General features: G+C 41.2%; 1 protein-coding gene across 1 annotated transcript; it reads right to left on the bottom strand.

Moving 5' to 3' along the window:
• Positions 1-4633: 4633 nt before the first annotated feature.
• Positions 4634-10823, bottom strand: LSMEM1 (leucine rich single-pass membrane protein 1). Its single transcript, XM_068973311.1, has 3 exons — positions 10661-10823; positions 8750-8878; positions 4634-5054 (listed from the first exon to the last, which is right to left on the bottom strand). The coding sequence occupies exons 1-3, from the start codon at positions 10785-10787 to the stop codon at positions 4924-4926; spliced, it is 387 nt and encodes a 128-aa protein (XP_068829412.1). The 5' UTR covers positions 10788-10823; the 3' UTR covers positions 4634-4923.
• Between the last annotated feature and the right edge of the window lie 2029 nt (positions 10824-12852).

Raw genomic sequence — 12852 nt, forward strand, 5'->3', positions numbered from 1 at the left:
TATACACCATAACTCAGAGAGATCTTGTTTCTATTAAAATTCTCATTCTAAGACATAAAAATGTGTTATAATACAATGGATTGTGCAGTATAATTCCCCAAGACGCCTCAGTCCAAATGTCACACACACCAAAACTGTTCTCTTTTCCATCACAGACTGCTATTAGAAAAAAAGAAAAAAAGCTATTATTTTGTGTTATTTTAACCCTCCTGGCTTTCTTGTTCTTACCCAAGAGCCTTGCTTTGGAGACTGGAGTTCACTGGTGGAGTTCTGGCCAGATGACCCTGGTCTTTCCAGGAGAGAGAAGGGCCCGTGTTCCCTAAATTGCGGCTGGCATCCACACTGTGAAGCTGGAACCTCCTCCTTCCAGGCTGTTCCACACCCCAATGGTCTCCAGGTGTCACAAGGAGGGTGTGGTGTGTGGGGCTGGGCCCAACTCACCCACAGGTGGTTGCCAATCAGAACCATCTGAGGAGCTAGAGCAAGGTTCTCCCAGGGGCCTCACGATGGATGAGGCAGTGCATTGGCCCTGGGGTCAGAAGACATGGTAATCCTTCCATCACAGCAACACCAGAAAGGGCATGTAGACAGAGCCCACTGCCAGGGGAAAAAAAAAAAAAATCTCTTTCTGAGCCTCTTGTGAACATATACAAAGTCCAAAAAACCATACAAAACTTTCCTTCTCTTTCCCTATCAGGACATGAGTCAGTTAAACAGTCCCTTCTATTTCTTTTTCTACTCCTTTGCCTTCCTTTCCTGTCCTGGCTCCCTCCTGCCACTGCACCTCATGGGCAAGGCATTAATCCAGGACAGACAGACAACTCCTGGCTCCACTCAGGGAGGCAAATGCAGATACTTTTGTTCTTCAGACTAGATCATTTAGGAAACAACCAATCAATCCTCTGTCTTATATTGACCACCTCTTATAAACTGAAGGCTTGGAAAAAGAAGGCTGAGTGCCAAAGAATTGAGGATTTGGAACTGTGGAGCTGCAGATGACTTTAGAGTGTCCCTGTGACTGCAAGGAGATGAAAGCAGTCAATCCTAAAGGAAATCAATCCTGACTATTCATCGGAAGGACTGATGCTGAAGCTCCAATACTTTGACGACCTGATGCAAAGAGCCTACTCATTGGCAAAGACCCTGATGCTGGGAGAGATTGAGGGCAGGAGGAGAAGGGGATGAGATGGTTGGTTGGCATCACTGACTAAACAGACACGAATCTGAGTAAACTCCTGGACACAGTGAAGGATTGGGGAGCCTGGCATGCTGCAGTCCATTGGATCACAAAAGGTTGGACGCGAGTTAACAACTGAACAACAAGAACTTGTAAATTAGCTTACATTGTTTTGCCAAAACAAGCTCTTACTCCACTATCCCTGGTCAGATTAGATCAGGATGCACAGCAGAAAAACATTTAGCCCTAAGGCCCCATCAGGATATATTAAATTTAGTTATTTCTCTTATACATCTACTACTTTTAACATTAACAATAATAATGGCAATAAAAACTAGCATTTATTGAGTACTTTGTTTTTGACACTGTTGTAAGCCATTTATCATTTCTTTTAAGACTCACAATAGTAACAGTAGATTTTATAATTATCCAACTTTACTGATAAAAGAGGAAAGAGGTCAGTTTCCCCAAAGCCACAGTAAATGGTAGCACCAGGACAAATCAGACAGTTGGATTCCCCAGCCTGTGTCTCAACCACCATACCTGACTGCCAAGAGACTACTTGTAACCAAAAGGTATGAAGGGTGTTATGCAAGATGAACAAGTTCTCAAGACCTAACGTCCGGTACAGTTTAGCAGTACTGTATTGTATACTTGAAATTTTCTAGGAGTATAGATCTTAGATCTTTCCATGCACAGCACACACATTCATACAAATAGCAACTATGTAGAGGTGATGAATATGTCAATTAGCTTAATTATATGACCATTTAACAATGTATACATAGATCAAAACATCACTATAGACCTTAAATATATACAAATTTATATGTCAGTTATACATCAAAGCTATTTTTTAAAGGAAAAAATGCATGATTTTTTAAAAATTTATTTTTAATTGGAGGATACTTGCTTTACAATGTTGTGTTGGTTTCTGCCATACACGAACATGACTTAGCCATAGGTATACATATGTTCCCTCCCTCTTGACTCTCCCTCCCACCTCCCACCCCATCTAGGTTGTCACAGAGCACCAGGTTGAGCTCCCCGCGTCATACAGCAAATTCCCGCTGGCTACCTATTTTACATACGGTAAGGTATATGTTTCAGTGCTGCTCTCTCAATTCATCCCACCTGCTCCTTCCCCGACTATGCCCACAAGTCTGTTTTCTGTTTGTGTCTCTATTGGAAGTGTTAGTCGCTCAGTCATGTCTGACTCTTTGCAACCCCTTGGACTACAACCTGCAAGGCTCCTCTGTCCATGGGATTCTCTAGGCAAGAATACTGGAGTGGGTTGCCATTCCCTTCTCCAGGGGATCTTCCCAACCCAGGGATTGAACCCCGATGTCCTGCATTGCAGGCAGATTCTTTACCATCTGAGCCACCAGGAAGCCCTTCTGTCTCTATTGCTGACCCACAAATAGGTTCATCATACCATTTTTTTCTATATTCCATATATCTGCATTATCACATGATATCTGTTTTTCTCTTTCTGACTTACTTTACTCTGTATAACAAGCTCTAGTTTTATCCACCTCACTAGAACTGATGCAAATCCATTCCTTTTTATGGCTAAGTAATATTCCATTATATATGTGTGACAAGACCTCTTTATCCATTCTTCTGTCAATGGACATCTAGGTTGCTGCATGATTTTATTAAATAAAAAAATTCCAAATGTTAACATTTACAATAGTGCCTTTATACATACACACACACACACTTTTATTTTCTGAACCATTTTGGAATTGAAGACATAATGTCACTTTATCCTTAAATGCATCCATGTGTGTTTTCTAAAATCAAAGATTCTCATATAACCATGATATGATTATTAAATTGGGAAATTAACACTGATATAATACCATTATCTAGCCTACAGACCCTATTCAGATTATTCCAGTTGCTCCAATAACAGTTTTAATAGCAAGTTTAAATCCTTGTGTTGCAAAAAAGAAGACTACATGTAGCCAGCAATATTTTAAAACACAAAACACCATCAATAGAAGTTGTGAGTCTGTGAATCCAAATACCTGGAGCTGGGGTGCCTGGAGTGCCCCAGGCTGTGTGGATGACTATGGTGGCTCCACAGACACCATACAGGCAGGACAGCGCAGATCCAACAGGATGGATCCAAAAAGATGGATGAAATGATTCATCAGACACTATACTACTTCACATTATAAAAATTATAAATTTCTTACAATAAAGATCATTTATTACTGAGCACAAAATATCCACTGTGTAGGTAGAAAGAGAGGAAAAAAGCATTACAAGAACAAATGAGTTCAAAGAAAAATGGCTGTTTTTAAAGAGTTGTTGCATCAGCTCATCTGTCGTCTCTGACACAATGTTACAGCAAATCTTGACAAATAACTCTGCCACACCACGTCAACAGGTCAATAATAACTTTCCAGTAAACACAAATTTCAGAGTCTTAAAATATCCTACACGACATCAATGAAAAAAAATAACTGTGCAGTACAAATGTTTTTGAGTGGGAGAGAGATTCAAGAGGGAGGGGACATATGTATACCTATGGCTAATTCATGTTGATGTATGGGAGAAACCAATACAATATTGTAATTATCCTTCAATAAAAAATAAATTAATTAAATAAATACATTAAAAAGTTAACTTTTAAAAAAAGTTGAGTGTAAAAATGAATAGGTGAAACATCTTGTGCTTTTTTCATTATTTACTGTTACAAAATGTGTTTTTATGTATGTATATAACTTTAGAATAAACTCAAATGTTTTTAATGAACCCAAAATGATGGAACAATAATACATTTCACAGAACAGACTTACATAATATATTTATAGTAAACATTTTCTAAGATTCGTACTTTTAAACTCATTTATATTGCAGCATGTCTAATTTCACAAACTCTGTGCCTTACCTTTTGTGCTGAAACAAGGCAGGTTCCAAATATTCCAAATATACAATTTCTCACTGCAATTTAATAAACCTATAACCTATAAACCTAGCAGATTTCTGCACAATTAATCAGTGGGTTACTGAAGGATTTTTTTCCTGTCGAAAAGCCAAAAAGCTCATCTATCTATATATAACTACATATCTCCTTTGTTCCCCACTTGAATGTAAACTTCTGTAGAATACAGTGGTTTGCAAAAAGCAACAGCTCAATAAACATTATTTGAATAACTCAGGCTCTCTCCTCTGGTCCCCACCCTACCATATGCACTTTACTATCAACAAATAGCCGTAGGCAAATAGCTCTGAGTCGATCCATCCCCCATCCCTGAAGAAGTAAGAGTCAAGTATAATCACCTGAGCAGAATCTCCTTTATTGAAAAGAATTATCACTTGATTCCCTTGAATACAAACAATTCAACGAATCCCTTAGGCTTTCCCGGGAGTTCATAAAGATACATGAGTGGCCATGAACTTTACTGGCCACTGTGACCTTATTTTGGTGACAAATCTCCTTTGGTAAAAGAGGCTGCATGTGCAGAGCCAAGTTCCCTTTCTCATCTACTGGTGTTTTTCCTCCATGCCTCCCACCCTTCAGCCCATGAAAGCTGAAGGACACTCCCACAAAGCAAGCCCCTTTCTGGCAGCTGCCCCCAGCCCCCCTTGCCTTGGAGTTGCTCCCATCCCTGTAATTGAAACTCAGCCTTTCAAGACCCACAGAAATACCCTTGGTGGTTCTTAAACCATACACCCTTCCTGGACCGTGAGAAGCTCAGGTGTTAGCAGTTGCTCTTGGACGATTCATTTCTTTAGCTCTGCTCTGAGTCCAGCTGGTTGAGTCGCTTTACAATGATGCTGTTGATTTTCTTAAGATCATCTATGTCCTTTCCTTCAGCTGCTAGTCGTCTTGACACATCTTCCATCTTGTTTTCAGTTTGAACTTAAAAGTGAAAAATAGACAGCGTTATGCTTGTTTCCAGCGTGTTCCATTGCGACTCATCAGAGCCCATGGTGGGGTTCAGCTGGGAGCTGAGATGCTGTCTTGGCAAATCCTCTGCTCCAATAGCCCATGCAGCCCAGAGGCCCGGGAGAGAAACTACTGAAGTTTCCTATGAAGTGAATTATTTTTACAACACTTTTGTGCCAGACTTGACTACCTTTGGCAGCTCTGCTCAGATTTTGGCTCAGAAATACATTGTGTGAACAACCACAGGAAAACTGCCAGTGTCTGATTATGCCCAGAGAAGGGATTGTTGTCTCATTCTGAGACCTGTTCTCAGCAAAGGTTTTTCACTCATCATTTGGGAGGTGAGATATTTTGGGTTCCAACCCATAGGTCTTCTGGTTCTAGATTACCAGTCCATAATGAATGTATAATAATAATTCTCCCCAGCCACTCTGAGAGCAGAGAGACCATATTTCCAAAATAAATAGAGCCCCTGGGTATTGAGTAAGCCAGGGAGTGGAGCACTCTGAGGCCTACTTGGCAGTTAAAATTTCCAAGAAAGGCAGCACAAAATCAGTATTTAACACGTGGACTCTGTATCATTTCCATTTCAGGCAAGTGTTTTCCAAGATAGCTTTCAGGAACTAATGCAGGTGGTGACACACCACCGAGTTTGCCCAACAACTAATGTGGGAAGGCATCAGAGCTTCAGCTTCCAGCCTTGGGACAAACTGCTGCCCAGAAGCCACCTCCCCTTTGTGTCTGAAAATTATGTTTGGATGAACTGTGCTCTAGAACATTGGTGTGTTGGTGCAGAACCAGACAGAAGAAATACCACTCGCTCCTGGAGAAAAGTGTGAAACAAGTAAATCCACAGCATGCGACATCCTTTCCTCTCTCTGGAACCTTCTACATGAGTCAAACACAAAAGGGAGTAGCAGGCATGGTTGGATTAAGTCTGTTCCACAATATATTAGCTCCAAATTAAATTCCAAAAGAGAAAAAGGATTCTATATGCAAAAACATTAGAGAAAAATCATACTGACTTGCATTTTGGAAATTCACAAAAAGTAAAATAAAATACCTTGAGTATTACTAACCTAGCAATTCTCAAACTCACTAGACCATAGAACCCTTTTAAAAATGAAGGCAATACTTAATCACATCCCACACACCTCATATCTAACATTGCTTGGCCCTTGTAAACCTACAGAGGCAGGTAGGCATCCTGTGTAATCTACCCTTGCTGTCTGGTATTCCTCTTTAGAACAGAGATTGTAACAAAAACACAAGGTCCAATAGTTTAATCAATGTAATCAATGTAAAATAGCCTATTTCTCTTGCATAAAAATGCCAGATATAAGTTCTTACACTTCAGTTAAAATGATACAAATCTGCACCAAATCCCAGTGAGAGCAGAAAGATTTCCTCTTCAAAGACGAGCACAGGCCAAGTTCATTTACAGAGGCCTGTAAAGAATGGTAAAGAATCCACCTGCAATGCGGGAGACCTGGGTTTGATCTCTGGGTTGGGAAGATCCCCTGGAGGAGGGCATGGCAACCCACTCCAGTGTTCTTGCTTGGAGAATCCCCATGGACAGAGGAGTCTGGCAGGGTACAGTCCATGGGGTCGCAAAGAATCAGACACAACTGAGTGACTAAACATGCAAGCACGTGCCAACTCTGGTCTTAGGTTGGGCTAAAGTTTATCTGCAAACCACAGGAAGCCTCTTATTATTACTACAAAAGGCAGTGGAGTGCCAGGAGTTCTGGAGGCAGATGGGCCAGAGTATGAATCCCAGTTCTGCCTCGGATTAGCTGAATAAACAGGGAGAGTTAAACTCTCTGGGCTTTCACCTTTCATCAGTAAAATAGAAATATTAGACACTACCTTGAAGGGTAAAGATTTAAGATAATGAATTTAATGCATCTGGCACAGATAATTGTCCAATAAAAAGACATTTTTCTTTATTCACATCTTCTTTCTGTTTCTTGATATGACTTTGCCTCAATATAAAACCCTAGAAGCAAACATAAAATAAATCCTATTCGTAGAAGAGGGTATAAGATGGTAATAAAGAACATGGTATTTGATGCCAGGCAGGGGTGTCTCTGAGCCCTGATTAGGCACCCTTGTCTCTGGACCTTCACACAGTAATTAATCTCTCTAAGCTTTAGTTTCAGCATTGATAAAACCAGAATAACAACAGGTCCCACACAATAGAACTGTTATGAGGTAGTGAGCAGACATGAATGTTTGCCATCGTGCCTGGGAGAGAGTGAGAACCCAATACATCACATTTCAAGTTATCATTACCCTTAGTCTTTTCCCACAAAAGAGAGCACTCCCTCTGGGCTGCTTCCCTGTATAGCAGACATACCTAAAATTTCCCAATAGTTTAACTCAGTCATTTCCCCAGACAGTGAGGCGGGATGATATTTGCAGCATCCACTTTTGTGGTATAACATTTCTGAAGAGTAATCCACACGCTCTTTCCAGCCCTGCAGGTTCAGGGCCAACCCTCCTCCATTGAATAATCAGATCCAAGGGCACCGTTATTGTCAGGATAGTTCACACTGTAGCTTCTAAGTGCAAAAGGGCATTAGCAAGGTGACAGAGAAGCAATTAAATTACATCACCCCCTCACGCCAGCTCTGAAACCTAGGCCGGAGATAGAGCTTGAAGCTGGATGGGAGATGAAGTTTTGGGGAGGAAAAGCAGTTAGAAGCTGTGAGAGTCATGCCCTCTGCCCACCTCCCATCACCATCACTGCTACCTCCACTAATCCTGAGTGAACTTGAAACAGAGGCACTTCAAACGCATGGACTCCACTTCTCATTCAGGCTTTGTGAAGGCTACAAGGCCTGCAGGGCAGAAGAAATGCCTGTGGTGGATGCAGGCACAAGGGTGTCAAGGATGACTCCCTCTTCTCAGGCTCTTCCACTCTTAGTGGGTGTGGGAGAGAACTGAACTCCAGATGATGGTCTACAGGGGACTGCTCAGAGAGAGCACGGGGGGCTCCCCTGACGGGGCAGCACGCATAAGCAGAGGGCAGCATTGAGTGGACAGCACCCCTCCCCAACCTGTGACAGAGAAGAGAGTGGCACTTAGACTTCGGGGGATCTCTTGGCTGAGGAGCCATGTGGGAAAGTGTGGGCCACCACTCAAGGGCGGACGTGCAAGGCCCAGGGCAAGGGCAAGGGCAAGGGCAGGCGAGACACCAGCCCAGGCGTGTCATGCAATAGACAAGTGACCACCTCACATCCCAGCCCTGCCTCTGGGCCCTTGCACAAGCCCAGCTGATGCTTCTAATTGATTTCAGAGAAGTGAGGAAAACTGGAAGGGTGACTGAAAGTTACAGGCCAAATTCATGCAGAAACTGTGTGTTGGAATAAGAAAACCCAGAATTAACTAGGGTAAGCTGCCTACCATTAGCAGCTAGGGACTCTGGGTGAGAAATTAAAGTGGTACAGAAACAATATCCAAGTCTGTGAACTTCTGGCATGGAGGGTCTGTGTGTGCCCCAGTGACCCACCCAGAGCAGCAGGGTGCCCTGGGCATCCATGCCCTCTCTTCCTCCTGTGGCAGTACTGGGTGCCAGGAAGCACTGCCTCCTTATGGAAGCAAAGCTAAACAACCAGCTGTCAAGTCAGGGCAAAGCAGTGATGAAGAGTGTCAATGGTACCTACCTATCAGAAATATCACGAAGGAAACCAGTGCCAGGCTGATAATCAGCACGACGATCAGCCCCACCAAAAACAGACTGTGGCTTCCATTTCCTGAATCAGTGCTGACGTCCTGGAGTTTCTCCTCTAGAGCTGATGTGAAACAACAACAACAAAAAAAGGACTCCTCAGCATACAGGTTGTCAGTGAACTGAATGGTCCCCCAGTGTTAGAGATGTAAGATACAACATTGTAAATCAACCATACTCCAATAAAATTAAAGAGGAAAAAAAAGATGTAAGGGAAAGACCCATTTTCCCTCTGATCCCTCTGAAAAAAGACTCATGCTTTAGACACGTCTTTGCACTAGTGCTCTTTGAGACTGTTTCACCTTCTTTTATGTTAGCATATTCAAAGAACAAGCCTGGTCAAGCTATCTCTATAACCCCTGTTTGGAAAATTCTTTGATGATCATGTTAACACTGATGTAGCTGGACATGGATTTTTTTTTGCATGGGATGAGGGTAGGGTGGTGTAAAGAACTTAAGGATTCAGAGTGGCAGAGGCTCTATTGCCCTTTTCCCTAAAGCGACCCAAGAATACAACACAGCTGGCTGTGGGTTGCTAACTCTGAGTGAAAGTCTAAGCATTCTGAGATATCTCCCAGAAAACTTTATTTCCTATAAAAATAACCAGCTATTCCTACATCTATTACACGACAATATCAAAATGAGCCTGATGTACTTGGTTTCTTAAAGTTGTTTTCAGGATGGACATGCTCTGAAAGCAAGATTCTCTTAAATGCTTTGCCGTTGAACTGAAAATGCAACTAAGCTTGGCTCACCCAAACCATGAACTGTCTGCATTTGGTCGCTGCTTTGTAAGGCCTATTTGCTTAATAACACCCAAATTAAATTGAAAAATGAATATAGGAACTTGGGATCATGAGGATCCTTGAATTACCTTCTGTATTTTATCCTACTATGTAGCAGTCCCACACCCTCTGCTACTTGATTACGGAGAGATGGGGGCAGAGGTCCCATGCTTTATAAAGACATCCTGCCTCACACCCTCCACAGCTTTTCCTTCCTAATCACAGCCAAGGCATAAGCTGGCACTCAAACACCAACCTTTATTAAGACCAACTGTAGTAAAAACCGGTGAAATTCTGAATGAATGAAAGAGAGAAACAAGCATTCAAAAAGGATACAGAAGAGAAATAATAGACATAAAATTGGGACAGTACGAGTTTCGAGTACATGTGAAACATCAACAAGTGGACATTTATCCCCTGAGTTGGAGGTCAGCATTTAAACTAGAAGAGATGGGGCTCAAATAACCTGATAGAACTCATTTATAATATTTAGGGGACAAGAAACACATGTAGCATTTAGTATTTAGCATATTTTTATTTTGTTTTCCCCCTCTTCTTTCTAATGTGTTCATTGAGGAGATTTGTAAATTTAAAAAGATGAAGATGACTTTTCTGCCCAACAGAACATGAATGATCTTTGTTATACTAGATAGATGTGTGGAACATTTTCTCAGCAATCTGCTATGAAGTCAGACCTGTCTAAGAGAGTGGGCACACTCAGTGACCTATCTGTGGTCACCAGAGGGCACAGAAGCAGCCAACAGGCATGAATTAGCCTCTGGGAGGCCATCTCACAGCCTCCACTCCTTCCCAGGGAGAGAAACTCCAGAGGAAACTTCTCAGAACTCTTGAAGATTAGAGTTCGAATCCTGCTTAAGAGCCAGGAAAGCCCATAAGCCTGGCAAGTATTCAGAGAGCAAAAGCAAACATTGCCTAATACTAAATAGCAACTCTAATGCCCACCCCACCCCCACCACACCCACAGGCCCAGCTCAGCGCTGGCTATTTTTAGGTGACCTAGAAGCCAGGACTGGCCGCCAAGCCTGGGAGGGCACACGTACGGAACAGCTGCTGTGATCCGGCAGGACAGAGGTTTAGTTTGTTCAGATCATTTATGGAATCCACAACATAAAGCTTTCTATCTTCAGGAATGCTGCGAGAGCCACTGTCCTGGGAAGAACGTTTCATTGTTCCTGGAAGGAAACACTGCCATTAAACCAGAGAGGCTGGGCTGGGGAGCTGGCCTTCCTATCACAGCCCACAGGAAGCTGGGCCAGCACATGAAGACCCACCCACACATATGACTGCCAGATGAAGAAAGGCTAGAAAAGTTAGCTTTTCCTTTGGGGGATGACACTGCAACTCTTCTTCTTGCTTTGCTTATCAGGGAGCTCAGAGTCAAGTGTGTGGCACAATTTTAATGCTATAATACCCTGCTTATAGAACATGCTCCTTCCTCCTGCTCAGATTTCTCAATTTTGTCTATACTTTACCTGGGTTTTTTTTTTTTTAATTTTGTAATTGATTTTTAAATATTTCATATTCTGGTGAGACTTCTCAAATCCTTTGAGCAAAAAGACTACGTTTAAACACATAAAAAGACAAAATTATGCCAAGCAAGTCTGTGGCCATACAGATTCTAAAAGAAGAAAATATTGTGAACTATTCTAATAGAATAGGCTTTTAATACAAAACTATACTTTTTATATTCTCCCTCAATATGCTAGAAGTTCATATCTTAAATGTATTCTTTAGTCATTATACACTGGCTCTGAGACCTCAAGACAAAATCTTAGCAAACTAAGATGATACAGAGAGCAATCCTGCAGCTGTTGGAGGCTAAACTTCAGGACCTCTGAGGTCTCCTCCTCCGAGCTCCCTGAGATTTTGGCCACTTACGCAGTAATTCTGAAATTGTGGTTTACATTTAAGGTAATATTCTCTAATGACAGCATAAGTTCAAGCTACACTGAAAAAATCAGAACAGACTGAAAAGTTCTCTTTTTAAGTTGCCTCTCTAGCACAACAGAGAACTTGTGGCATTTTAATTACATGAAAAAAAGGTTCTAGGAAGACAAATTCCAATTGCTATCAAAGCTTTCTCTTTCACAGTGACCTCTTCATAAAACAAATGATGTGTGATTTTTTGATTGAGAAAGGATTTTAGACATGCTCTCATTTAGCCCCTTGTCTTTCCACAAATGAGGAAACTGAAGTTCAGAAGGTTAATGCCCAAGATCACACATTAGCTAGGTGCAGAGCTGGAAGCAGGCCTCTTGCTTCTGAGATCACTGCCCCTTCCCTGTGTGACCTTTCTTCTCCACCACCTTCCCTAATCCTTTGTGAAGACTCGGCTCAAACGTCACCTCCAACCTGTCTTTTCTTTGTCCCCTTGCTGGATGCTGTGCATTCTTCCATCGTAACATCTGTACTATTTCATCACATTTATTTGCTCACTTCTTTGATTTCCTCAACTGACTGAGCACTCTGAAGGGTAAGTACCCATTCTATTCTTCAAATGTCCAGTGCCAAGTTTAGAAGCCAATACCTAAAATATTTTATCTAGGATTTAAATCTCACTATTTTGAAAAGAATTTGAAGCTGTTAATAATAAGAACACTAACATAAAACTGAGGTTAAAAATCCTCATATCTATCCGAACTTTAGTAAAAGCAATGCAATAAGCTTCATGTCTGCCTATATATGGCAACACACTATTGACTTCCTCTTAACATTTTAAAAATTTCCTTTAATACCCAGCTACTGAATAAAGAGAAATATGATTAAAGTTAGGAGAAACAAAACTCAGAAATGGTAAATGGTAATCAGTCATTTAATAAACAGATTAAACTGCATTCTAAAAACATTAAAACCCATCAAGTTCCTAGCAATGCCTAAAAACCTATTACTACTTGTAAAAAAACATGCCACCAGAACCCTAGCTAAGCAGTGAGCTTGTAAAGTTATGGACTAGTTAAAAAAATTTTTTAAGTCTAAAACTAAAAGGGCATTTCATTTATTCTGAAATTTTAATTAACAAGAACAACTAACTCTCTGAATATTTTAGATAAGATACTACTGAAGCACTTTAGATATACTGAATTCCAAATATACTTCATGGAGCATTCTGAAGGGAAAGACTCTGAGTGACCAGAAACAAACAAACAAACAAACAAACAAAAAAAGACAGCATATAGAGCAGAAGGGCCTAAGAGATCAATCAAATCTTATTCTTTCATAGATAAAACCAAAA

This window comes from Capricornis sumatraensis, chromosome 5 (assembly GCF_032405125.1).
Source record: "Capricornis sumatraensis isolate serow.1 chromosome 5, serow.2, whole genome shotgun sequence".
Classification (NCBI taxonomy): Eukaryota; Metazoa; Chordata; class Mammalia; order Artiodactyla; family Bovidae; genus Capricornis; species Capricornis sumatraensis.